The sequence below is a fragment of the Grampus griseus genome (assembly GCF_964374135.1).
Source record: "Grampus griseus genome assembly, chromosome: 3".
In the NCBI taxonomy this organism is placed as follows: domain Eukaryota; kingdom Metazoa; phylum Chordata; class Mammalia; order Artiodactyla; family Delphinidae; genus Grampus; species Grampus griseus.
Genome location: NC_139019.1, coordinates 167205063 through 167229447, shown reverse-complemented (window position 1 = coordinate 167229447; position 24385 = coordinate 167205063). Strand labels below are relative to the sequence as shown.

Genomic DNA, 24385 nt, shown 5'->3' with positions numbered 1-24385 from the left:
AAGAGTGGAAAAGGGTGGTGGGAACAGCACAGGGGCACACAGGAGAATACTGAGTTAGGGGCTCAGGTGTGCGTGGGGAGTTGAGAGGGTAGACTGAAAAGGGCTCGAATGTCATTCTAAGGGGAGTCCAGGGGTAAGGACCAGAGGAAGGGGGGGTGACTCTCTGAAATGTCATGCCAAGAAGACATACCAGCTACTGCAACAGAAGAAGCCAATTGTGGTTGGCTATTGTTTGTGCAGGAAAATCCCAACAAGAGTTGTGGTTGTGTAGGAAGAGCTATAATGGAGGCTGACATTAAGATAGTAGCAGAGGCAAAAAGAAAAGAGGATGGAGTAGAGAAATGTCGGGGAGGTGAAATTGACAGGGCTTGGTGTCCTGAGGGGTAGTAAGGAGGCAAGGCTCATCTCCGGGTCTCTGGCAGGGTCACTGGGAAGACTGGGAAGACACTGATATGGGGACACAGAAGGAGGAAGGAAAACAAAGAGTTTGGCCTTGACAGCTTGAGATTGGAGCGCGGGTGGGAGGGTTGGGGTTCAGATTGTGGCTCTAGGATGGGAACTCAGTCTATGACACCAGGATCAGGGCTCAGTCCATGACACCAGGATCAGGAGTCAATCCATGACACCAGGATCAGGGCTCAGTCTATGACACCAGGATCAGGACTCAGTCCATGACACCAGGATCAGGACTCAGTCCATGACACCAGGATCAGGGCTCAGTCCATGACACCAGGATCAGGGCTCAGTCTATGACACCAGGATCAGGGCTCAGTCCATGACACCAGGATCAGGAGTCAATCCATGACACCAGGATCAGGGCTCAGTCCATGACACCAGGATCAGGGCTCAGTCCATGACACCAGGATCAGGAGTCAATCCATGACACCAGGATCAGGGCTCAGTCCATGACACCAGGATCAGGGCTCAGTCCATGACACCAGGATCAGGGCTCAGTCCATGACACCAGGATCAGGGCTCAGTCCATGACACCAGGATCAGGAGTCAGTCCATGACACCAGGATCAGGGCTCAGTCTATGACACCAGGATCAGGACTCAGTCCATGATACCAGGATCAGGGCTCAGTCCATGACACCAGGATCAGGAGTCAGTCCATGACACCAGGATCAGGGCTCAGTCCATGACACCAGGATCAGGGCTCAGTCTATGACACCAGGATCAGGTCTCAGTCCATGACACCAGGATCAGGAGTCAATCCATGACACCAGGATCAGGGCTCAGTCCATGACACCAGGATCAGGGCTCAGTCCATGACACCAGGATCAGGACTCAGTCCATGACACCAGGATCAGGGCTCAGTCCATGACACCAGGATCAGGAGTCAGTCCATGACACCAGGATCAGGGCTCAGTCTATGACACCAGGATCAGGACTCAGTCCATGATACCAGGATCAGGGCTCAGTCTATGACACCAGGATCAGGGCTCAGTCCATGACACCAGGATCAGGGCTCAGTCCATGACACCAGGATCAGGGCTCAGTCCATGACATCAGGATCAGGGCTCAGTCCATGACACCAGGATCAGGAGTCAGTCCATGACACCAGGATCAGGAGTCAGTCCATGACACCAGGATCAGGACTCAGTCCATGACATCAGGATCAGGACTCAGTCCATGACATCAGGATCAGGGCTCAGTCCATGACACCAGGATCAGGGCTCAGTCCATGACACCAGGATCAGGGCTCAGTCCATGACACCAGGATCAGGGCTCAGTCCATGACACCAGGATCAGGAGTCAGTCCATGACACCAGGATCAGGAGTCAGTCCATGACACCAGGATCAGGGCTCAGTCCAAGACACCAGGATCAGGAGTCAGTCCATGACACCAGGATCAGGACTCAGTCCATGACACCAGGATCAGGGCTCAACCCATGACACCAGGATCAGGGCTCAGTCCATGACACCAGGATCAGGAGTCAGTCCATGACACCAGGATCAGGAGTCAGTCCATGACACCAGGATCAGGACTCAGTCCATGACATCAGGATCAGGGCTCAGTCCATGACACCAGGATCAGGGCTCAGTCCATGACACCAGGATCAGGACTCAGTCCATGACACCAGGATCAGGACTCAGTCCATGACACCAGGATCAGGGCTCAGTCCATGACACCAGGATCAGGAGTCAGTACATTACACCAAAGTCAGGGCTCCATCCGTGACATCAGGTTGAGGTTCAGTCTATGACACTGGGGTAGGGGCTCAGTCTGTGACACAAAGTTTGAGGCTCAACGTGTGACACTGAGATCAGAATGGAGCCTGTCATCAGGGTCAAGCCCGGCCTGTTCCTGGGTCAGAAGCTTCCATGCAAAGAATAAACTCAGGCCTGGACTCTCACCTTTAACCTTTGGATCCCAGACTCTGAGGGTCACAGATGCAAGGCATAAGGTTCTGCCTCTGGCCTCTACAGGCTGCAGGAGGCCTCAGGCCTCTGTGAGGTCCCTGCCCAGGGAAGCAGACAGACCCTTCATCCTCTCCTGAGGCCCCCTGGGGCCTCGGCTGAGGGACGGGATGGCTCCTCCAGGCGGCTTCCCCTTCCCTTCTAAGCTCCCATCAGCCTCCAGGACCCAACCCCGCATCTGGCTTTTCTCGTCCTTCACAGCCCGCTTGTCGTGTCCTATATTTCCCTGAGTCATGGAAGCTGCCTCACGGGAGATGCAAGGTTGAATGAGGGCAGCGGAACAGAGGCCCTCAACCAGGTTGGGAGAGTAGCTGGGAAAGTAGTGATGGTTTCTAGAATATTCGCAGCGATGGGAATTCCCTGGCGGTTCGGTGGTTAGGACTTGGTGCTTTCGCTTTCACTGCCAGGTCTGGGTTCCATCCCTGATCAGGGAACTGAGATCCCACAAGCCATGTGTCGTGCAACCACCACCACAATCCATTTTAGAACATTTGCATCACCCCCAAAAGAAATCTGTATCCTTTAGTCATAGCCCAGAGTTTCCCATTTCTCCCCAGCCTTAGACAATCACTCATCTATTTTCTGCCTCTATGGACTTACCTATTCTGAACATTTCATATAAATGGAATCACATAGCATGTGGTCTTTGGTGGCTGACTTCTGTGATGTCACATCATGTCTTTAAGGCTCATTCATGGTATAGCAGGTGTCAGAACTCCATTCCTTCTTTTTTTTTTTTTTTTTTATTTGCTGTGCCGTGCGGCTTGTGGGATCTTAGTTCCCCAACCAGGGATCGAACCCCAGGCCTTTGGCAGTGAAAGTGCAAGTCCTAACCACTGGACAGCCAGGGAACTCCCAGAACTCCATTCCTTATTATGACTGAATAATATTCCACCGTATGGATGGACCACATTTTGTGTATCCATTCATCTGTTTATGGACATTTGGGTTGTTTCCACCTTTTGGTTATTGAGAATAATACTGCCATGAACTGTCATGTACAAGTTTTTTGGGTGGATCTATGTTTTCCATTCTCTTGGGTATAGACCTAGGAGTGGAATGGCTGGGTCGTATGGCAACTCTATGCTTAATTTTTTGAAGAATTGCCAAGATGTTTTCCAGACTCCTTGAGTCTTTTATGCCCATGTGATACCTTTTCATTCATCTGTTTATGAAATGTGTTTATTTCTGCCTTGGCTATTTTCTGCTGTTCTTGCTACCTTCCAAAAGCCCCAGCAATTTTGCATTCACAATTTTGTATTCGTTGTCTTAAAGAAGGCTCCCCAAATTATACACCTGTCAGCACCCCCAAAACTTGGGGCAGTGTTTGTATTTACACAGCTGGGAGGAGAAGGAACAGAAGTGGGTACAGACAGCTCACCCCATGTTGGGATAGAAAAGGACAGCCTCACCCCTTCCCCTCTGCCAGCTGCAATGGTCATAGGCAGAGTGGCCACAAAATAGATCACCCCACCTGTACCCTTTGGAGGGTGACAGTGGGCTACTGGTAATCATTACTTGACTCGGTAGCATAAACTAGGACTGTCCCCAGCGAGCTGAGACATGGGGTCCCCCAGCCACAGGGGACCCAAGCTAAGGAATGGATGAGGACCTAACTGCCACTGTCCAAAGGCATCGCCATCCCTCTCCCCACCCCCACCTTGGCCCTTCCTGAAGCTGCTATCGCTCTTACCGCAAACGTGCTGTTCAAACCTCCATTGGATTCCTCGCCTCCACCTTCACCCACATCCTCCAGCTTCACCTCCAGGCACTCTCCCCTCAGCTCCCTGGTTGCAGCAGGACCCAGGATGTTTTTGCAGGGGGTGTGGAGGAGCGAAGGGAGTCCAGATGCCAAGGCAACGCAGTGCAGTGCAGTACAACACAGTGCAGTGCAATGCAGTGCGCAGGAGAGAGGCACCGTAGATGGGGGGGGGCGTGGACGAAGGTTTCTGGAGCGAATAGGATGAGGTCTTTAGGCAGGCGGCCCTACAACAGGAATGGGGGGCTCTTAGGCAGTGGGTCCTGCAGCGGCAGGGACAAGGCACAGGAGGAAGATCCTGGTGGACACCAGTGGCTGGACCAAGACATTTGACCTTCTTCCTGCAGGCGGTGGGTAACCTCCGTGGGGATTCGGATACGCAGGGGTGACGCGCTCTAGCTGCAGTGTAAGGGGTAGGGGGAGAGAGTCGGGGGTGCCTGTTTCTCCCACGGCAAAAGGCTCCATCCAACACCCAAGATCAAGCCAGGGCACCCTCCTGACCTGGAGGGAAGGAAGGTGACCAAGCACCCCAGGATCGGGCCCTGAAAGGTGGGCACCATCACACCCACCTTCCAGGTGAGGAAACTGAGGCGCAGAGAGGTGACTTCCCCAAAGGTGTGCAGCCATCAGGGGCAGGTCCAGGCAAGGACACAGTCTAGTTGACCCCAAACCCCTTGTTTTCTCCTCTATACCATGCCACCCAGGGGTCCCTGGAACTCAAAGTACAATATAGGGACAGAGACAGCCTGAAGTTCTACCATTAGAGACCCTCTAAAGGTGGGCACTGGGTACTTGCATTTGGTCTTAGGGACCCATGCTAGCAAATGAGGGCTTCTTGCTAGAGCAGGCATGACAAATCGATTTCATCTCATGAGCTAACTCAGATCAGCTGGAGACGGCTTCCCACCATGATGCAGCGGGAAGCGTTCCGAGGGGACCATGGCTCAGGAAGAAAGAGCCCTGGGATTGAATAGAAATGTCTGTCCCAGGCTCAGCATGAGTGGTGTCGTGTATGTTGGCTTAAAAAGGGAACTCCTTGGCGGTCCAGTGGTTAGGACTCACTCTTTCACTGCCGAGGGCCTGGATTCGATCCCCGGTCAGGGAACTAAGAGCCCACAAGCCACAGGGTGTGGCCAAAAAAAAAAAAAAAAAAGATCATGGGGACCCTCCTCCCCTGCCATCCCATTTTACAGATGAGAAAACTGAGGCCCAGATGCAGCACTCAGGCCCTGACTCTTCAGGCCTCCCACTCGGCCATGACACCTTGTCCCTCCTTTCCCCACAGGCTCTGAGCCCAAGCCCTATGTCCAGCCCTTTGACTCTGGAGCTGCAGACTCAACCACCAAGAGCAGCAGTGGACCCTGGAGGCCTGAGGACCCAGACGTCCCCGCCATGGAGGATGAGCAGGCATGTGTCTGACTGCTGAGACGGGCAGGAGCTGATGACGCCTGCAGCAGCAAGTACACACTTTTAGCACCTGCAGGAACACTGTGTGCATAATTTCAGGGAACTCTCCTCAAAACATGGCAGAGTAGTTATTATCCCATTCTACAGAGGAGGAAATGAATGCTTTCTGGAACAAGAAGAGGGAGGGTGGGATGAGTAGAGGGGAGGGTTGATGGATGGATGGAAGGAAGGAAGGATTGACAAAAGAGATGGATGGATGGATGGATGGATGAAAGAATGGAGGGAAGGGAGGGAGGGAGGAGGGAAGGGTGGCTAGATGGGTGCATGGGTGGGTAGAACAATCAATGGAAAAGGAAGAAAAAGCTCCCATGGGCACCTCTGAGCTAGAACAGCCCTGCAGAGTGGTCCTAAATCAGGCTGAGATGGCCAAGCCGTTACGTCCCCACATCAATCAGTCGTGGCCTGTGGACTGCCCAGGAAGGGATGTATGTGACTTCCCAGAAGGAGACTGACAGCTGACAGCCATCTGCTGGCAGCCCTCCTCCAGCATCTGGGGCAGCCCATTCTCACTGAAGTGGGGGGTCTGGGTGGCATTTTATAACACCCACCACACTAAGGAAGGAGGGTCCATTACAGTCAAACCATATGTAGGAAATTCTGTGTATTTGCCTATCATTTTACGGAGGAGCATACTGGGGTCCAAGCAGGAAAAGAATTGGCCTAGGTGTCAGGGAGAATTCAGGGTAAATGAAGACAAGACCAGGACTTAAGTTCAGCTCTGGACCTTCCAGGGCTCTGGACCTCTTGGAATGGGAACTCTGGGCTGCAGGCAATGGGGCAGATAGGATGGCAATGGAGGAAGCGTGTACCTGGAGAAGCAGGGAGCCCTGGGTATATACGGGGAGGCTCTACCCCACCACCACCAAATATGCCCCACCACCCACATCCGTGTCCTTATCTCGTTGGTCACCAGAGCTGGAAGCAGCAGAAGGCAACATCCTTGCCCTTCCTTCCCCAAGCCCTGTGAACACTACATCTGTACAACCCTCAATTCTGTCCATGTCTCTCCTTCCTTCTCCACTGCCCTGGTGGAGGCCACTGTAATTGCTCACCCAGGTGATTTGCACAAGTGTCTTCACTGCTCCAACAGCCCTGCCCCTGTCCAAGCCTATCTGGGCTCTGCATCTTGCATAATCTTTCTGAAGGCAAATCACAGCCCCCTGGCCTCCATACCACCATTGTTTGGAACTTAGAGATTAAATCCTTCCTTGGCCTACCAGGCCTGCTGATCCAACCCCATTCCCTCCCCCACACAAACCCCTTCAGCCATAAGGAAATCTTGCCAGTTTGCGGGGGAAGCACCATGAGCTCTCAAGCCAGCAGGCTTCTGAACATCCTGTTCTCTTAATGCCTGGAATGCCCTCAACCAGAGCCTCTACCTAGCTAATTCCTACTCATTCCTCAGGGCTTCCCTCACTGTCACTTCCTCCAGGAAACCCTCCCTGATTTCTTCCTTCCTTCCTTTCTTTCTTCCCTTCTTCTTCCTTTCTTTCTTTCTTTCCTTCTTTCTGTCTTTTTGTTTTTAAAACATTCAGTAGGACTTTTCATTGAAAAAGATATATATACTGATAAGATGTAAATTATTTTAAAATATATGCAACTTGACCTATATAGCCAGCTCAAGAAATCATTTACATGTCACATAGACACTATTTTATGTGGTTGGAAGTAGGGTTTGGGGGTTTTATTTTGTTACGGAAACTGTCTAAAGATGGTCTAACCTGTCCTAGTTGAGTTGTCCTTCGTAGATTTTGCACACCAACGATTACCCCAGGGTTTGTCCCTTTTTAAAAAAGGAATTTTCTATATGATCTGGCTTAGACTAAATCTTATTTTTCAAACTTAAAAAAATTAAGTTTAAAATAATAATAACAAAAAAGGGATTTTCTAAGGATAACTCCAAACCAGAATTCCTGTCCCTTCAAACAGGGTCAGCTGGCCCCCCTTCAGTTCTTTTCCAGCCCATTTTCTAGAACATTCACTCATCCTTGATTATAATCGCTGGATTTAGTTGTCAGTCTACTCCAATTAGCTCCATCTGGCAGGGTCATCAATTTGCCCAGAGGAAGGGCCCTGACTCCTGAAGTATAAAAACAATAACCATGGTTGCAACAACCAATATCTACTTCCATTGATCGAGGGCTTGCAATGTGTAAGCATCATCTCATTCTACCTGCCCAGCAATCCTACAAGAAGGCAGCATCACGCCCATTTTAGAGATGAGAAGACTGAGGCCCAGAGAGGGTTAGAAACTTGCCTGAGTTCACACTGAGCTAATAAAAGACACGCGAGGGATGCAAACCTTGACTAAGGCCTTTCTATCATTCCAGCCATCTGAAAACTGTCTGTCCCTGTCATTTATTTGCTCTTTTGTTTGAAATCAATTCCCTTTTTACACGATGAAATGGAACCAGAGAAACGATATGCTTGAAGTTGCTTTGGTGTGCTATTTTTTCTTAATATACAAGGAGATAAATAACTATTTACATTTTTAAGAAACGTGGACCCATGTACTATCTCAATCTGCACGCAGCAAGCCCTTTGGTAGAGTGGGATTCCTGGGACATCTCGTCTCTGGGTCTGCCATTGAGGGGGGACCCGTCCCTCAAGGTTCCCCAGGGTTCCGGGAGCAGGAACCTGGATTTACTGTATCCTCTCTGGGGCATCAGGGCCAGCATACAAATGTTTAGGGAGATGCCTCAGTGGGCCGGCTCCCATTTCTGACCCAGGAAATGTTGGAAGAAAGATACAAGTTCCCCAGCAAAGGACAAAGCCCCCTCCCTCCCCCCTCCATCTCTGTACCTGCCACAGCTGCCCACCATCCCCTTCCACCCAAAGCTCTGGCGGGGTTCCCACTTCTGCCTCCTGTGAGGGAGGCCAGATAGGAGAGGGAGTGGGGAGGGCCCGGCCCAGGCCAAGAGGCTGTCCTGATGTATTTATATTTATAGGAGGATGAAAACCAGAGAGGCAAGGAAACTTTTGGGGCCGTGGCAGAGGAGACAGGAGTTGGCAGAGGTTACCAAGGCACCAGGGATGGGATTGGAGTGATCTCGGGAAGGCTGCCGCTGAAGTCATAGGAGAACCAGGGGAACCTGGACCAGCCAGGGCCAGAGGTGTGGGCTTTTTGGACGGAGACTGAAGAAGAGGGACCCTGGTATATGAAAGATACAGGGAGGAAGCAGCAGGCAGAGAAGAAGCAGCCAGGGAGGTTGGGGGGAGAAAGATCAGTGGGTGCAGGTACTTCCCTGGCAGTCCAGTGGTTAAGACTCTGCACTTCCATTGCAGGGGACATGGGTTCGATCCCTGGTCGGGGAACTAAGATCCCACATGCCACGCAGTGCAGTCCCCCCCCATGGCCGGGGTTCAAAAAGCCAATCAGAGAATTGCCGTATGATCCAGCAACCCCACTTCTGCAGATCTACCCAAAAGAGGTGAAAGCAGGGACTCAGACAGACATTGTACATCCCATATTCATAGCAGCATAATCCACAAGAACCAAAAGGTGGAAGCAACCCAAATGTCCATCAAAGACTGAATGGAGAAACAAAATGTAGTTTTGTTTATAGCCATACAATATGGTCCATCCATACAATGGAACGTTAGCCTTTCAAAGGAAGGAAATTCTGACCTATGCTAAAACACAGATGAACTTGAAAACATTACACTAAGTGAAATAAACTAGACACAAGAGGACAAAGATTGTATGATTCCACTTATACGAAGTCCCTAGAATAGGCAAATTCAATAAGACACAGTAGAGTCGAGGTGACCAGGGGCTCAAGGAGGTGAGAATGGGGAGTTACTGTTTAATGGGTACAAACCTTCTCTGGAGGAAGATGAAAAAAAGTTCTGGAGATGGACAGTGGTGACGATTGCACAATAGTGTAAATGTACTTAATGCCACTCAGTTGTACACTCAAAAATGCTTAAAATGGTGAATTCTATGTTATGTATACTTTACTACGATTTTAAAAAAGAAGGAAGGTGTCAAAACTGTAGAAAGCTCCAAGTGGGGGAGGTGAGAGAAAAAGCCAGACCCTGCATAGCTCTTCCACCCTCATTCCACGGCAGGTGTGGACACTGCCACCTGCATCCTGCCAGCCAAGATCTGCAGCCGACCAAGAGCGTGGCTCTTGGCTGGCAGGTGTTTTCCACTTTCAATTGGCTGCTTCTCTGAAAATTCCCCACACCAAGTGTTAGCAGGGACCTTCCTGTTACCCCTCCCCTAGTAAAGACTGGCCATGGCCGGCCAAACGGTCCAGGGATAAATAGGGTTGCAATATTGAGCAGATAAAATTAAAGGATGCGCAGTTAGACTTGAATATTGTGATGTTTGGAATCTACTTACACTAGAAAAAAGATTCGTTGTTTATATGAAATTGGAAGTTCACTGGGCGTCCTGCATTTTATCTGGCAGTCCTATCCTGGGGCCTCTTATAGAGCTCATGAAGGGGGCCAGGTCTGCTCAGTGGGCCCTTCAGGCCACCAATTGGGACAGTCCATCAAGGGCTGCCTGAGCTCACATAGATGTCTGGGGTCACATCTGAGGGCTGGTTTTGCATGGAGCACTTGTAGAGGACTTCCCACCTACCCACAAAACCCTGTCTGAGGACAGTGCTAACAAAGGCCTGGAAAAGGACAGTCCCTGTCCTGCAGATCCTGACAGCCCAAAGGAGGGACATCTTATTTAGACTGGAGGAGTCAGGAAGGCAGCCTGGAGGGCATGCCCAAGTTGGGTTTTGACGGGTGAATAGGAGTTCACCAGGCTGCCTCTTGGTGGCTTGGGAGAAGATGTTCTCCAAGGAAAGGAAAAAAGCAGGTGCTCTGGGGGGGACATAAATGACAAATAGAATGACTGGGAGGGAGAGAGAGGAAAAAGAAATAGAAGAGTAACAAGGGTAAGAAAGAGGATAGAGCTTTGGATCCAGACAGATCTGAGTTTGGGTCTGGCTCTGCGGTTTACTGACTGTGTGGCCCAGGACTGTATGGTCCTTTCTCCTCCCTGAGCCTGTCTCCTGATCTGGAAAGTGGGACAACAGCGCCCCCTGGTGGAGCTTCTGTGGGATTAGGGTTAACACCCGTGTAGTTCTGGGTGCAGATTGGTTGCTGCTTTGGTGGATGTGGCAATCATCGTCCACCCCTGTGTATCTTCCGTGTCCAACAGCGCCTGGCACATCGATGCCTCATGGGTGGGTTGCGACGTGAGGCTGCAGACGGGCCAGAAGCTGGAGGCAGCCTACCCTGGAGCCCTTTGCACTGTGCTCACGAGCTCAGGCTTCTGCTGTCCGGGAGCGGAAGTTATTGCAGGGGATTTAGGAGCGCAGAGGTTCCAGGCTACCCTCTGGTAGGACGGAGCAGGGCCGGAAATAGGGGGAGGCAAGCGAGGTGCGGGGTCCGAAACTGTCATGTCTTAACATTTTGATAATTTGCTCATCACGGAACTCTTTGCACCGTATTGAGTTCTTTTTCTTAATATTATATTAAAGTACGATTTTCTTTATTCTTGAGTTTTGGGGCACCCCCTACAATTTTGTGTCCGAGACGAGTGCCTCACTTGCCTCACCCTAGGCCTGGGAGGGAGACTTAGGGTACAGGAGACCCATGAGTACACACCCTAAGCAGCCCCGGGAAAAGACTAGGAGCCCCTTGGGACTTCCCTGGTAGTTCAGTGGTTAAGACTCCGCGCTTCCACTGCAGGGGGTGCGGGTCTGATCCCGGGTGGGGGAATGAAGATAGCGCATGCCACGCAGTGCAGCCAAAAACAAAAAAGACTACGAGCCCTGACACTGCCTGAAATTCCACCAGTAGCAGTGGCACCAAGGATAATTTACCTCCGTGCAGCGCTTTTGCAAATTGCGTTCACAGGCATGATCTTGCGTGAGGTTTAAAACAAGCTGGGTGAGCCGACAGGACAGAGGTTATTTTGTCTGTTTCATAAAACCATCAGACAGAAATTCAGTAAGGGAGGTGGAATCAGGTCTGCCAGCCCAGATTTCTGGCCCCTTTTGGGGGGATAAAGCCTTGAAGGCCTGGGTTAGACATTACACTGAGGGGACCACCCCCATTCTACCCCACCTGCCACTAGATGGGCGCTGAACCCAGGTTAGACGGGAGGGGGGTGGGCAGGGTCTGCGAGTTGGGGGCCTCTGCTGCCCTCGGTCAATGCCTTTTCCCCATCCGTCTCCAGGAGGATGGAATTCCAGGGCTGCTCGGCAATGGCGAGAGCTCGGAGGACTTCAGCCTGGACTTGGGGGACCTTCAGGGCAGTGAGTATATCCAGGACCTGGGCCTTGAGGTCCCTTCACAAAGCCAGTCTAGGGGGGCCAGGGGCAGTGGGCCCCCTAGCGAAGAAGCCGGAGAAGACTCGCCCTTCTCCAGCCTGGCAGGGTCCCAGGGCCTGCCTCGAAGACGCAGCTGGGAGAGGTCGCGGAGCTGCTCTGAGACCTGGCAGAGGTCAGTCCCGCCCCCTCCCCCAACGCCTTCCGGGACACACCCCCAGGGCGGCCAGGCTACGCTGCCCCCCTGCCTCTCAGTCATCTAGCTCAAGGGCCACCAGAGGTGTCTGCACTGTCAGAAGGCAGCCCCAAAAGCCCTCTCCGGAGATGCAAGCCTGCACGCAGAGCTCACGTGGGCACATGAATCCGTGTGCATGGGTAAGCACGCACACGCTGAAGGAGCGTGCACCAGCCCAGACTGGAACTGCGTGAACCCGGCCGGCAGGCTCACACCTAGATGTGCACACCCGCCCGTGCACCCTGGGCGTACATGCCCACGCTCAACACGCAGGCGTGCATCCTCTCCCTGCTCAAACCCAGGGACGCATGAACATGTCACTTGCACATGCGTGCACAAAGCCACAGATGCACTTGTGATCAAAACACAGATGCGTGCTCAGTGCCACCCACAAACCACAGTGGCAGCCCCAAACAGTAGAGAGGGGTGCTTTAGCTTCCCCCTCCACCCCTCACGGGTCCCCCCAGATAGAAATCCAGTCTGTGTAAAAAAAAAACAGTGGGAGGGAGGACTTCCCTGGTGGTCCAGTGGTTAAGACTCCGAGCTTCCAATCCAGGGGCACGGGTTTGATCCCTGGTCGGGGAACTATGTTAATACCACATGCCACTGGGCCAAAAAAAAGGTAAAAAAACCCAAAACACAAAAAACAGTGGGCTCGCGATGCAAATGGAATTTCAGCATCAAATCCCCCAGCCAGACTCCCCACCCGCCTCTCTGGTACTGGGAGAGCTGGACCCCTCTCTGTGCCCTGTCCCCCCAGAGGGCTACCCACGGGTTCCCTCCAGGCCCCCATGCTTCACATGCTGGAGCTGGGGCAGCAACCAGGTGGAAGAGACCCGACTCCCTCCCTTCCTCCACCAGGCTCAGCCTCGAAGCCTCAGCTGCAAATGAGGGGTCCTGTCTCCCTCGGACACTGGCCAGCCTTGCTCTGAACTTGCCAGGAGAGGGCCTGCAGGCCTGGACCAAAGGGTGTCTGTCTGGGGGCGGAACCCCCCCAGAGGCACCAAACAAGGTGAGTGCAACCTGCAGCCACCCCGGACGATACCACACCTGTGGGCCCAGGCACTGTCTCTGCAGGTTCCAAGGAGTGCCTTGCCCATAGCTGGGGGGACTGCTTTATCATGGCAGGTGTAGCCCGTGACTGGGGAGTCGCTGGGTCCTGAGATCGCAGCCCAGACCTGAAGGTCCTTTGCTGGGCTGGGATCCTTGGCCATAAGTTCACCCCTGGGCTGGGGAGCAGAGTCATGTCTCTGCATCTTTGCAGCTGGAAGGAGGTGCTGCCTGTGACTGGACTTTGGAAGTAGGGAGGGCTCGTCTGAGGTCTGGGATTTTAGCCCAAAACTGGGGAATGCATGCTCGGAGCTGTTGCCTCTGCCTGGGGCATCTTTGCCCATGACCGTGACCTGGGGGGAAATGACTGGCCACGGCTGGAATTTGTGGCTCAGAATTCCAGAGCTGCAGCCCACAGCTGGGGTGGGTATGGCTCCAGCCCTCAGCTGCTGTGGAGTCCCAACACTGTGCTCATGCCCCATGGCTGGGGGCTGCCCCTGTCTGCAGCTGAAGGCTGGAGACCCTCGACCCGGCGAGCCTGCCTGCAGCCTGGGCTGTCTCCAGGCTTAGCGAGATGCTTATTCCCTGCAGGAATGTGACAGCCCCGAAAAAAGAGTGAGGTCACGGTCGGTTCCCGTGTCCTTCGATGAGATCAGCTCCCTGGAAATCTTTCCGGCTTTGGAAGTACCCACTCCAGCGGTTCAAGGTAGCCCAGGCTGGGGGTTTCCTTCATTCAAACCAAGTGGAGTAGGGGGTTTCTGCTGGAGGGTCCCCTGGATGGGGCTGGTGGAGGGGGCTTAGGGTCCCCTGGACAGGAACTGGGCAGAATGCTGAGGGGGTGGGGGGGATTCCTGCATCATATGCCCTTCCCCCACCCCTACCCCCCCCCACCCCCCGCCCCGGGATCCTCCAGCCAAGGTGGACACAACACTGCAATGACCCGCAGGGCTCCCTCTTCTCCCTCTGACTCTGTCTCTTTCTTTATCTCCTTCTTTGTCTCTGAATCTCTATCTGAAGAGCTTGTGTCCCTCTGGTGTCAGACAGACCTACAGGCCAAACCGGAATCTACCACTTTCTAACAAGTCTCTAAGCCTCCTTAACCTTCTCACGGAGAAGGGGACAATTACTGTATCTCCTTAGGGTCGCTTGGAGGGTTCACTGACCGCATATGTGTAAAGCGTTTAGCCAGTCGTAAGCACTCATGACCCGCCGGGGACGCTTCCATCCCTGGCTCTCTGCCCTCTTTTCACCTCTCCTCCCTGAGAGTGGCAAGCCACATCTGGACAGCCTCCATTTCTGCAGGGGTGGGTTCAGGGGGCACCATGCCGGGCTGGTCCTGCCCCAGGGCCCCCTTCACGCCTGTGCCTCTTGGGGTGGGGGCTGATTCCAGGCCTGGATCCACCGGTGCTGGAGTGCATGGAAAAGGACCACGTGGAGCCAGATCATGTGTGAGTGTCCACCTCTGGGTCACGGAGGGACCCCCTGGACAGCCAAGGAGTCAAGGCTTGGGGAGGAGGGAGGCAGGCTTTAGCATCACTGTCTGTACGTGACCAGCCACTGTCCCCCTATAATAATCTCGATCTTCTCTACCACACCATCCTTCTCCCCGGAGAGGGACCCAGACCCCTCAGAAAGGTTCTCAACAGCATGCGGAGGGGCTGGGGACCCAGTTTAGCTGCTGCATCAGCACCCCGGACCGGGTCGGGCAATCACAGCTCGCCTTGGGGAATGTCTGTCATGTGGGGCAGCTGTGGGCTGTTTTTATCTGCCATTGCAGGCTAATTGTCCAGCAGGTGCTTCAAGAACTCCGACAGTACCATGGGTAAGTGGAAAGGGGGCTAGGTGTGAGGAAACAGGTATGTGAGGACAGATGCGGAGGACAGGTGTAGGGGGACAGGTATAGGAGTGAACAGGCATGGTGTGAAGACAAGGAGAAATGGGAGGAACACGGTGACAGGAGAGGTGGGAGGACGCCCAGGTGTGGGAAAGGGCAGGATGCAGAAGCGAGCCGCCACCAGTCCATGCACTACCTTTGTCCAAATGGGAAAAGGTACCTCTTTCCCAAAATACTGCCATCTGTTAGAAAAACGTCCTGACATGCAGATTTTGTTTGACCAAGACCTGTTATCACCCTCTGCTGGAAAACCCATCGCAATGACCATGTAAACAAGCCCACATGTGGAGGGATGGTGGGATCTCAGACATGGCACGGGGGGGCACACCTATCCACAGGAGCCCAGAGGGAGAGGGGCACGAGAGGGGGCATCTGCGGGAGGAAGGAAGGGCTGTTGTGTCTGTCCCCTCTGATCTTGCAGGGCCCGGGAGAGGGCTCGCTTGTCCATCAGCTCCGGAGGAGCCCACTCAAACCTCACCTGGTTTGAGTTCCTGTCCGAGTGAGTACGCAGAGCTGCTGGCGGGCTGCCACTGGATTCCCACAAGAGGTTACTGTGGGCCCTGAGCTGGGGGCCCTGTCCTCTCACTGGAACCGTCAGGGCAATCAATGGTAGGGGTGGTAGGGGGGCTCCTCATATGCCCTGGGAGGGCAGAGGAGAGCTTCTTGGAGGAGGTGACAGCTTGAGCTGGATTCCGATGGAACAGTAGGAGTTCACCCATACGAAGAAATGAGGATGGGGAAAAGAAATCGGTGCCTTCCTCAGGAACGGTGTCGGGGTGGGGCTGGGAGGAGGGGAGGGAGGGGGGAGTCAGCAGAGGCCAGAACACACCTGGGAAACACAGGAGCACAGCTCTGTGGTGAGCGATGATGGTGAGCACTGAGGGGTACAGACTGGAGGTACGGACTCTCCCTCCAGGGACTAGATTCTGCGGGGGCTGGGTTTCTTTGTCAATGACTTAATACATATTTATTAAATGAGGGTGTGCCAGCCATCCAGGAGAGGCACGATCTGGGGCTGGAGCATTGGATGGGAAGAGGGAAGCCGGGTTTGACAGATATCCCACAGGAAGAATGGGCAGGATTTTAGGCTGATGGAGATAGGAAGGGGGCATGAATCAGAGGGAGGAGACTGCGATGGACAGGGCCCATCAAGGGACCTCAAGTTGGAGACCATGTCACCTTCCCCTCTGCAAACCTGGTCCCCAAGGTTCCTGAAATTTGCAAACCTCTGTAAATGTTTGTTCAGTGAATGAGTGAGTGAGAGAAGGAGGGAGAGAGTTAGGGACCACAACAGGGGTGAAACAGGATGAAGGGGCCTCAGGGAGACAGATTCCGGGTGGATCCCAGAAGCGACCTGCAGGACTGGCTCAGAAGGGCCTTCTGGGTCTGCTGCGCTCTCCTCACTAAATTTTCTGCCCCTCAGGAGCGAAGACAGAGCGGGGAAGATGGAGAGAAGTGACAGGAGTGCCAGGGTGAAGCGCAGACTGAGTTCCCTCCGATGTCGAGTCACCAGGCAGAAGGAGAAGGTCAGGGGGCCGTGCCGGGGGTGGGGGTGGGGGGAATCCCCCTCTGCCTTCTGCTGCTTGTCAGGGTGCGCCTGGCTCCAGATCTCTATGCTTCGAGGCGAGACTGGATGCACAGGGCATTCTAAGGCCCACCTCTGTCCCCAACAGGGGAAGAGCCCAGTGCTTCTGAAAGACAAAGGACAGGATGCTCGAGAGCAGAAAGAATGTGTCAATGGGCACCAGCTGGCTCAAGGAACCTTCTCTGGCCACTCCAGCTGCCCGCTGTGTGGCAAACCTTTTCTGAACTCTGGTAAGTCTGCTGGCCCAGCCCATCCCCCTGGATGGCAGCCACTTCCTCTCCTTCACTTCCCCTAAATCATTCTCACGGTATCCTTCTCTCTTTGCATCCTCGTCCTATTTCACCCTTTCTAAGCTCGAACCAACCCTGGCTTCCTGGATGTTCACCAGGAATCCATCCCTAAGAGCAGGGACCATTTGGTTAGCTTGGGCGCCCCCCTCCCCGCCGCTGCCAAATTCCCTTTGAGTCTCAGCTTTCGTCGTTGCAAAAATCCTTTGGCAAAATCCAGACTCGGGCAGTATATTAGTTAGCTAGGGCTGCGTAACAAAGTAACACCATCTGGTTGGCTTAAACCACAGAAATGCATTGTCTCACAGTTCTGAAGAAGTTCGACATCAAGGTGTCAGCAGGGCCAGGCTTCCTCTGAAGGTGCTAGGGAAGGGTCCACCCCAGGTGTCTCTCCTGGCTTCTGGGATTCTGGTGGCTTGTGCCAGCAGAACTATAATCTTCACACGGCATTGTCCCTGGATGCCTGTCTACGTCTGAAATTCTCCCTTTCCTAAGGACGTCAGTCACATTGTATTAGGGGCTGACCCTACCGTAGTATGACCTCATTGAACTAAATAAAATGGCAATGACCCTATTTCCAAATAAGACCACCTTCTGATGTACTGAGGGGGGTTAGGACTATAACGTATGAATTGGGGTCGGTGGGGGGAGGCACGATCAGCCCGTAACAGGCAATTTCCTGCCTCCCGGGGCTGTCTGGGGGGTAATGGTGTCTGCTCAGGAAAAAGTACTGGGTTCCAGAGGCCTTGGAGGGAGATGACTCTGGCCTTTTCTGAGATTTAGCGTATCACCTTTTTGAAAACAAATCGGGCTTTGTAAGGGAGAGAGAAGAGGCACCGGCAACTGCTTGTTAGTTGCAAATTCAGGCTAGTGCAGGGTTCCTCAGCCTTGGCCCAATGGCTATTTGAGGCCTAGTAATTCTTTGCTGGGGGAAGGGGGAGCTATTTTGTGCATTGGAGGACGTTGACCGGCATCCCTGGTCTCCACCTACTAGACACTTATTACCCCCCCATCCCATGAGTCATGACAACCAAAAATGTCTCTAGATGTGGCCAAGTGTCCCCTGGGGGCTAGGATTGTCCCCAGTGAGAATCACTGCAGAGGGCCGTAGAGAACCGGCCCCAGGATGGGCTGTGCCGTGAGAGCTGTCCCTCCACCTGCAGGGCAGCTGCCTCCCTGTGACCTGAGCCACAGGTTTTGCATTTCCTCCTTGCCCGGCCCCACACATGGGCATCTTCCTTCTTCCTGATTCCTCCCTCTTTCCGGAGCACTGTTTTTGCTGGTGGTGGGACTGTTGCCTGCTCTTCTCAGGGGTGTCCCCTTCGGAGCTTTCTCTGCATTGGAAGATTTCCAACCCGCTTCCTGACACATGGCCTCAGTTTTCAGCTGAGGCCACCTGGGCTTTGCCAAGTCTTCAGCATCTTAAAGTCCTTTTAAGCAGCAGGTGACTTCCTGTTTCTGTTGACTTCCTAATCTCTTCTTCTGGGGGTCGGGGGTGAGGTCTGCTGGATACAGGGACTTCCCTGGAGGGCCAGGATCAAGCCCCCACGGAGCTGTATCTGAGGCATCAAATTCAAGGGGCAAGTGGGAGGTTGGCAGGAGGAAGAATGAGGTCAAAGATCCGGGACTGGGCCATGGACAGTACAGAAATGCATCCACGCTATAATGACAGGGTTGAGTATTTTGCAGCACGTTCTCAAAGCTGAAAATATTTACCTTACGGTTCTTTATAGCCAAAGTTTGCCGATCCCCGAGCTAGCTTTCCCAGCAGCAAGGAAGACCCAGGGAAGTGACTTACAGTAGCCAACAGATCAATGAACCCCTTACACATCTGACCTTGAAGATGAGGGTTCCAACAGGGACTCATTTCCTGAAGGTCACTTTACAATCACAGAAGACTTTGTACAAATAGAGAGTAACATTACTATACTGAGCAGATACAATATCCCAAACACCAAGTCCTTTAAACAGATTTCCTCATTAATCTTCGCAACTCTGTAAGATAGGCACTAGTATTCCCCCTTTCTACAGATGAGGAATCTGAGGCCCAGAGGAGTTAAGTTCTTGCCAAAGGTCACACAGCAGGGTCTGAACTCAGAGCCTGAGCCCCTGATCACCAATCCACTGCCACATGACGCCATTTAATATTTTTTTAACTTTTTTTTTTGATGTGGACCGTTTTTAAAGTTTTTATTGAATTTGTTACAATGTTGCTTCTGTTTTATGTTTTGGTTTTTTGGCCGCGAGGCATGTGGGATCTTAGCTCCCCGACCAGGGATCAACCCCGCACCCCCTGCAATGGAAGAGGAAGTCTTAACCACTGGAGCGCCAGAGAAGTCCCTATTTTTTGTTTAATAAAATTAATTTTTAATTCTTTTAGTTGTACCAAAGGCAAAATTTTATAGTTTAAAGGAAAATTAAATTACAGATACATGAAAACCAAAAGTTTAATATACCAAAGACACTCTGTTGTTTGATGCGCTTAATGTCAATATTTGGGGCAATTTTTAAGGTTTTCCCACCAAAAAACGGCATTAATAATAGCTCTGTACAATAATATTTAGAGTAATAGGAAGATGAAAACACTTTCATACCATATTTTTGCCAGCTGTTCTAAAGACAGCAAACACGTGCTCAGTTGGTTTTCCTTCGCTTTGAAATAAGCTACCGGTAATTCTAAACCAGGCAAAAATGTATTGTTGCTGGATGGAATACAAGCGGTCATCCTTGCAAAAATGTTTTGCAATGAGTCCTTGGCTTCTATGAAAGCCCTAAAATAGTAAACGAGAGACTAGAGTTTATTTTCAGATTCTGTGACTGGCTTCCAATAATCTTTTATCAGTAGACTTACAGGCAAAATACCAGGTACAAAGGATCAGATTCCATTCTTTGGTATAAGCATGAAACTGTTGTGGATTGCTGTCCGTGGCTAGCATAAAGCAACGAATTACCACACGTAGAATGCAATGCAAGGCAGGCAGGAGGGATAACTTAAATGTTTTGTTACTTCAAAAAGACCAGACCTGGGACTTGTAAGTGGAATCTTTTGCTGCATTTTGGCATTGTACCCTAACTTAGGATATACAACTATCTATCTGAGGACTCCCCTAACCCTCCAGTGGGCGGCAGATCCCTTTTCTCCCCGAAACTTTTCATTTTATTTTTTTAACTTTTTTTATTTTTCTTAATTTTTTTTTTTTTTTTTTTTGGCTGCGCTGGGTGTTCATTGCTGCGTGCGGGGTTTCTCTAGTTGCAGTGAGCAGGGTCTACTCTTCGTTGCGGTGCGCAGGCTTCATTGCGGTGGCTTCTTTTGTTGCGGAGCACGGGCTCTAGAGCACGTGGGCTTCCGTAGTTGTGGCTCGTGGGCTCTAGAGCGCAGGCTCAGTAGTTGTGGTGCTCGGGCTTAGTTGCTCCGCGGCATGTGGGATCTTCCCGGACCACGGCTCGAACCCGTGTCCCCAGCATTGGCAGGCAGATTCTTAACCACTGCGCCACCAGGGAAGTACTTTCATTTTAGATTTACAGAAAAGTGCAGAGAGAGCCCCCTTACGTGGTTCACCTAGCTTCCCCTCATGTTAATATCTTATATGACCACAATATGTTTGTCACAATTTAGGAACCAACATTGGTACAGTACTATTAACCAAACTCCAGACTTAATTCAGATTTCACCAGTTTGGGGTTTTTTTTTTCCATTAGTGTTCCCCTTCTGTTTCAGGATCCAATTCAGATACTACATTATCTTCAATCACCCTGTCTTCCCAGTCTCTCTGGTCTTTGAGGGTTTTTCTCCATCTCTTCTTATTGTTCATGACCTTGACAGTCTTGAGAAATGTTACCCAGGTGTCTTGTACGATGTCCCTTAATCTGGGTTTGTCTGATGTTTTCTTATAATTAGAAAGGGGTTATGGATTTGGGGAACCTTCCCGGCTGATCAGATCGGGGGGACGTGCTATTGACATGACATCTGTGGAGATGTTCACCTTTAACACCTGGTTAAGGTAACATTTGCCGGGTTACTATTTTTCCCGTTTCCCTACTCTCTTCTTTGGAAGCGAGTCCCTCAATCCAGCCTACTCTCAGGATGGCAGGAGTCAAGTTCCACCTCCTGGAAACATCATTTGACTTTCGGGACAACCCTTTGAGGTCAGGGAAGATTGGAGCTCGTGTCACAGAAAGGATGTGGCTAGCACTCAGCGTGGCGCCTGGTACATACAGGCAATGGTAGCACCTACTGACATCATCATTATTTCTTGTTGTTGAGGAGGCAAAGCTAGCATCTAAATCACAGACCCTAACCCTGGGCTCTGACCACAGCCCCACACCTGTCTAAGGAAGCATGTGAGGCCAGAAAGGCTGTGTCTCGCTCCCAGCAGGCGGAGAGCAGGCACTGCCCAGGTATAATTCGTCACAAGCCTACCTCCCATCGCAGGTATTCAAAGCCAGATGTTACTGACTTAAGGAAACAGCCCCACAGTAAGTTAAACAGAACAGTGAATGAGTCACGCTCCAGGTAATTATGGAAGGTGCGTCTCCAGGGTAAAGCTGAGATGCTTTACCTAGAGACCAACCCCACTGATGGAACACAATTCCAGACAGTCCTGTTCCTGGCCTTGACCTCTGAGGTCCCTCCGGGGTCTGACCCCGCCTACCCCTCCACCCTTCTCTCCCACTACTCAGCCACCGGGATTGCCCGCCGCCGCCACCCTGAAGTCTTGTGGCTGCCTGTGCCCATCACCTGCACCTTGCTCATTCAGCACTGTTCCTGGAACTCCCTCTGCCACATAACTCTTACTCACTCTCTAAAACAAAGCGAAGGGCCACCTCCCCAGGAAGCTGGCATTAGGTGACTGTAGGTTCTGAGCGTCTCTGAGGCCAATTGCTGTCAGCCAAGGGCCATTTTGTCCCCCTAAAGAACATTTGGCAATATCTGGAGACATTTTTGGCTGTCAGGATTAGCAGTGCTATTTGCATCTAATGGGAAGAGACCAGGGTTGCTCAATACCCTCTGATGCACAGAAGCCCCTGACGACAGAGAATTATCCAGCCCCCATTGTCATTAGTACCAAGACTGGGAAATGCAGCTATAGACATATAGCTCCTTAGCTCTTAGCAGAGTCCCTGGCCCATGATAAGGACTCAAAAAAATGCAGAAAATGGTTGGATGGATAAAAGGAGGACAAGAGATACCTCTCCTTCCTGACAGGCCCCTTGGAAAGGTTTTAGGGGAGAACTTTGTCAACCTGAAGGTTTCTATAACCCAGGGGGCTATAGAAATAAGGCTCATGCCATTCTTCCTGCTTAGAATCGTCAATGGCTCCCCATTGCCTTTCGGATAAAGTCCAAAAGTCATAGCAATTCAGAGAGTGAACATTTACAGATCCATCGAGACCTCTGGGCTTCTGACCTCAGTTGGGGTGGGGTATCTGATGGCCTCAACTGGGGTGGGTTTTTTGCACTTCTGGGCTCCCCAACTCCCTGGACATGCTCCCTCTCTTGATCATGAAGCCTAAACTTAAAGTGAAGGCAGGTCACTTGGGAACTTTGCCACCCAGTTTCTGAACTGAGAGCTCTCAACCACAGATTGTGTGTGTTTTGAGGTGAGTTTGGTTTGACCTGGTTGAACAACTTGGGCCTTAGGTGAAAGGTGCTTGGCTTCTCTCCTGGTTCCTGCCCACCCCCTCCACTTATGGGGGACCTGGGTTAGACAAGAAGCCTCAGGACCCGGATGGCTGATGGCACCTGAGGGGTGCTGACACTTGGAGAGACATCTGGCGTGGCTACAGGTGTCTAAAAACATCTGTGTGGGGGTGTCTGGCATGTGTTTCAGACTCTGAACACCTGTTTGGGGGTATCTGATAGCATCTGTGTTGGAGGGTGTCTGAAAGTGTCCATGTGCGGTATGTTTCTGGGTGTTTCTGGGTGTCTGAAAGCCTGTTTGGGGGTGTCTGATGGCTCCTGGATGAAGGTGTCCGGTACTTTTGAGATATTTGGCGTGTTTTTCAGATTTTGAATAGTTTGGGGGCATTTAACAGACCTACGTGGGTGTCTGACCTATTTGAGGGTGCCTGAAAGCGAGTATCTGATGGCATCTGCCTGGGTGTCTGGTATGTGTTTGGGGTATCTGGTGGTACCTATACTGGGGTGTCTGGGACCACTTGAGAGATATATGACTCATTTTTCCAAGATCTGTAATCTTCATTTCCTGTAATCTATGCTGCCACGTCTTCACAGGAGACAGCCCTGTTCTCTCCATTTCTCGTACTCTCCCCTCTCAAACTTCTCGTCCCCGGACTCATCCCCCTTAGATGTCCCCAAGCTTCCACTGTACCCCAACTCCCGCATCCAGACACCCCCAACTCCCCAAGCCGCCCCCCCCCAGTACCGCTATCTTCTCCCAGGAAACCCCTCCCAGTTCCGCTAATCACCCAGGCCCCCGTTGACCCCACAAAACGCCCCTCAACCCCGCTGATCTCTCCTTAAGATCCCCTCTAAGCGCCCCCCAGTCCCACAGATACCCCAGCGCCCCACTGACCCCCTCCCCAAAAAAGCCCCCCACCCCGCGGATTTCCCCTCAGGATCGCCCGTAGCCCCCTTGCTCCACTAACCCGCCCTTCAAGGATCACTCTCACCCTCCTCGCAAATACTCTTCAGTCCCCTCGCCCCGCGTAAACCCGAGCGAACGACCCCTGCCTGAGGCCACAGGTACAGCTTCAACCCAAGTCCTTAGTTACCCGGACCCACCGATCCTCGCGGCCACGCCCCCTTCCGGGCCCACACCCTCTAGTCCGCCCTCCGGGGCGGAGCAGCGCGTGCGCACCTCGCCCGCGCGGCTTCCCGCTTCCGGCTCCGGGCTGAGGGCGGCAGTGGATCCCGGGAGGCCGGGCGGCAGAGGCGGCCGGGACACTAACGAAGCTGCGGGCGGCGAGTGACCAGCGGGGGACCGAGGTGAGGCCGGCGGGGCGGGGCTGAGGAGAATGGGGTTCGGGCCCCGAGGAGGCGCCGTCGGGGCCCGGGGGCGGCGTCGGGCGCTAGACCCCCGGGGCTGCCTGGGCTTCGGGCCCGGCCCCCATGGGCTCGTCCAAACTGGCGGGCGGGTCCTGCAGTGCAGGCTGCCCCTTTCGTGCATGTGGGCTGTGTTTGGCGAATGCAGAGTGCAGACGATGCCCGCCGGTTCTGTCCGAGCCCCAGCGCTTGGGCGGTGCAACCTCCGTGGTTCAGCCGGGAAAGGACACGGGTTCTAGGTTCTGGAGCTCCCCGGGGCAGGACCTGGGATGTGGCGATAACCATAAAAATACCCAGCACCGGGGGGACTTGAAGCCTCCGAGCAGCACTTATTCCGCGGAGCAGACGTCCTCCTGACAATTGATCGTTGGGGTAACAAAAACATACGAAGTGTGTGTGCTTT

At 52.6% G+C, this 24385-nt stretch overlaps 1 protein-coding gene across 2 annotated transcripts in view; it reads left to right on the top strand.

Annotated features, from left to right (window-relative positions):
• The window catches only part of ARHGEF18 (Rho/Rac guanine nucleotide exchange factor 18), a gene marked incomplete at its 5' end in the record, with an annotated part of 95750 nt that overhangs the window by 11878 nt on the left and 59487 nt on the right, over positions 1-24385 (top strand). For both annotated transcript variants that reach the window (XM_082651753.1, XM_082651754.1), the window contains 9 exons: positions 5467-5588; positions 11836-12101; positions 13023-13173; positions 13803-13917; positions 14602-14659; positions 14989-15033; positions 15527-15604; positions 16529-16631; positions 16779-16920. In XM_082651753.1, the coding sequence (XP_082507879.1) occupies positions 5467-5588; positions 11836-12101; positions 13023-13173; positions 13803-13917; positions 14602-14659; positions 14989-15033; positions 15527-15604; positions 16529-16631; positions 16779-16920 (1080 nt within the window). The remainder of the gene's footprint in view (positions 1-5466; positions 5589-11835; positions 12102-13022; positions 13174-13802; positions 13918-14601; positions 14660-14988; positions 15034-15526; positions 15605-16528; positions 16632-16778; positions 16921-24385) is intronic.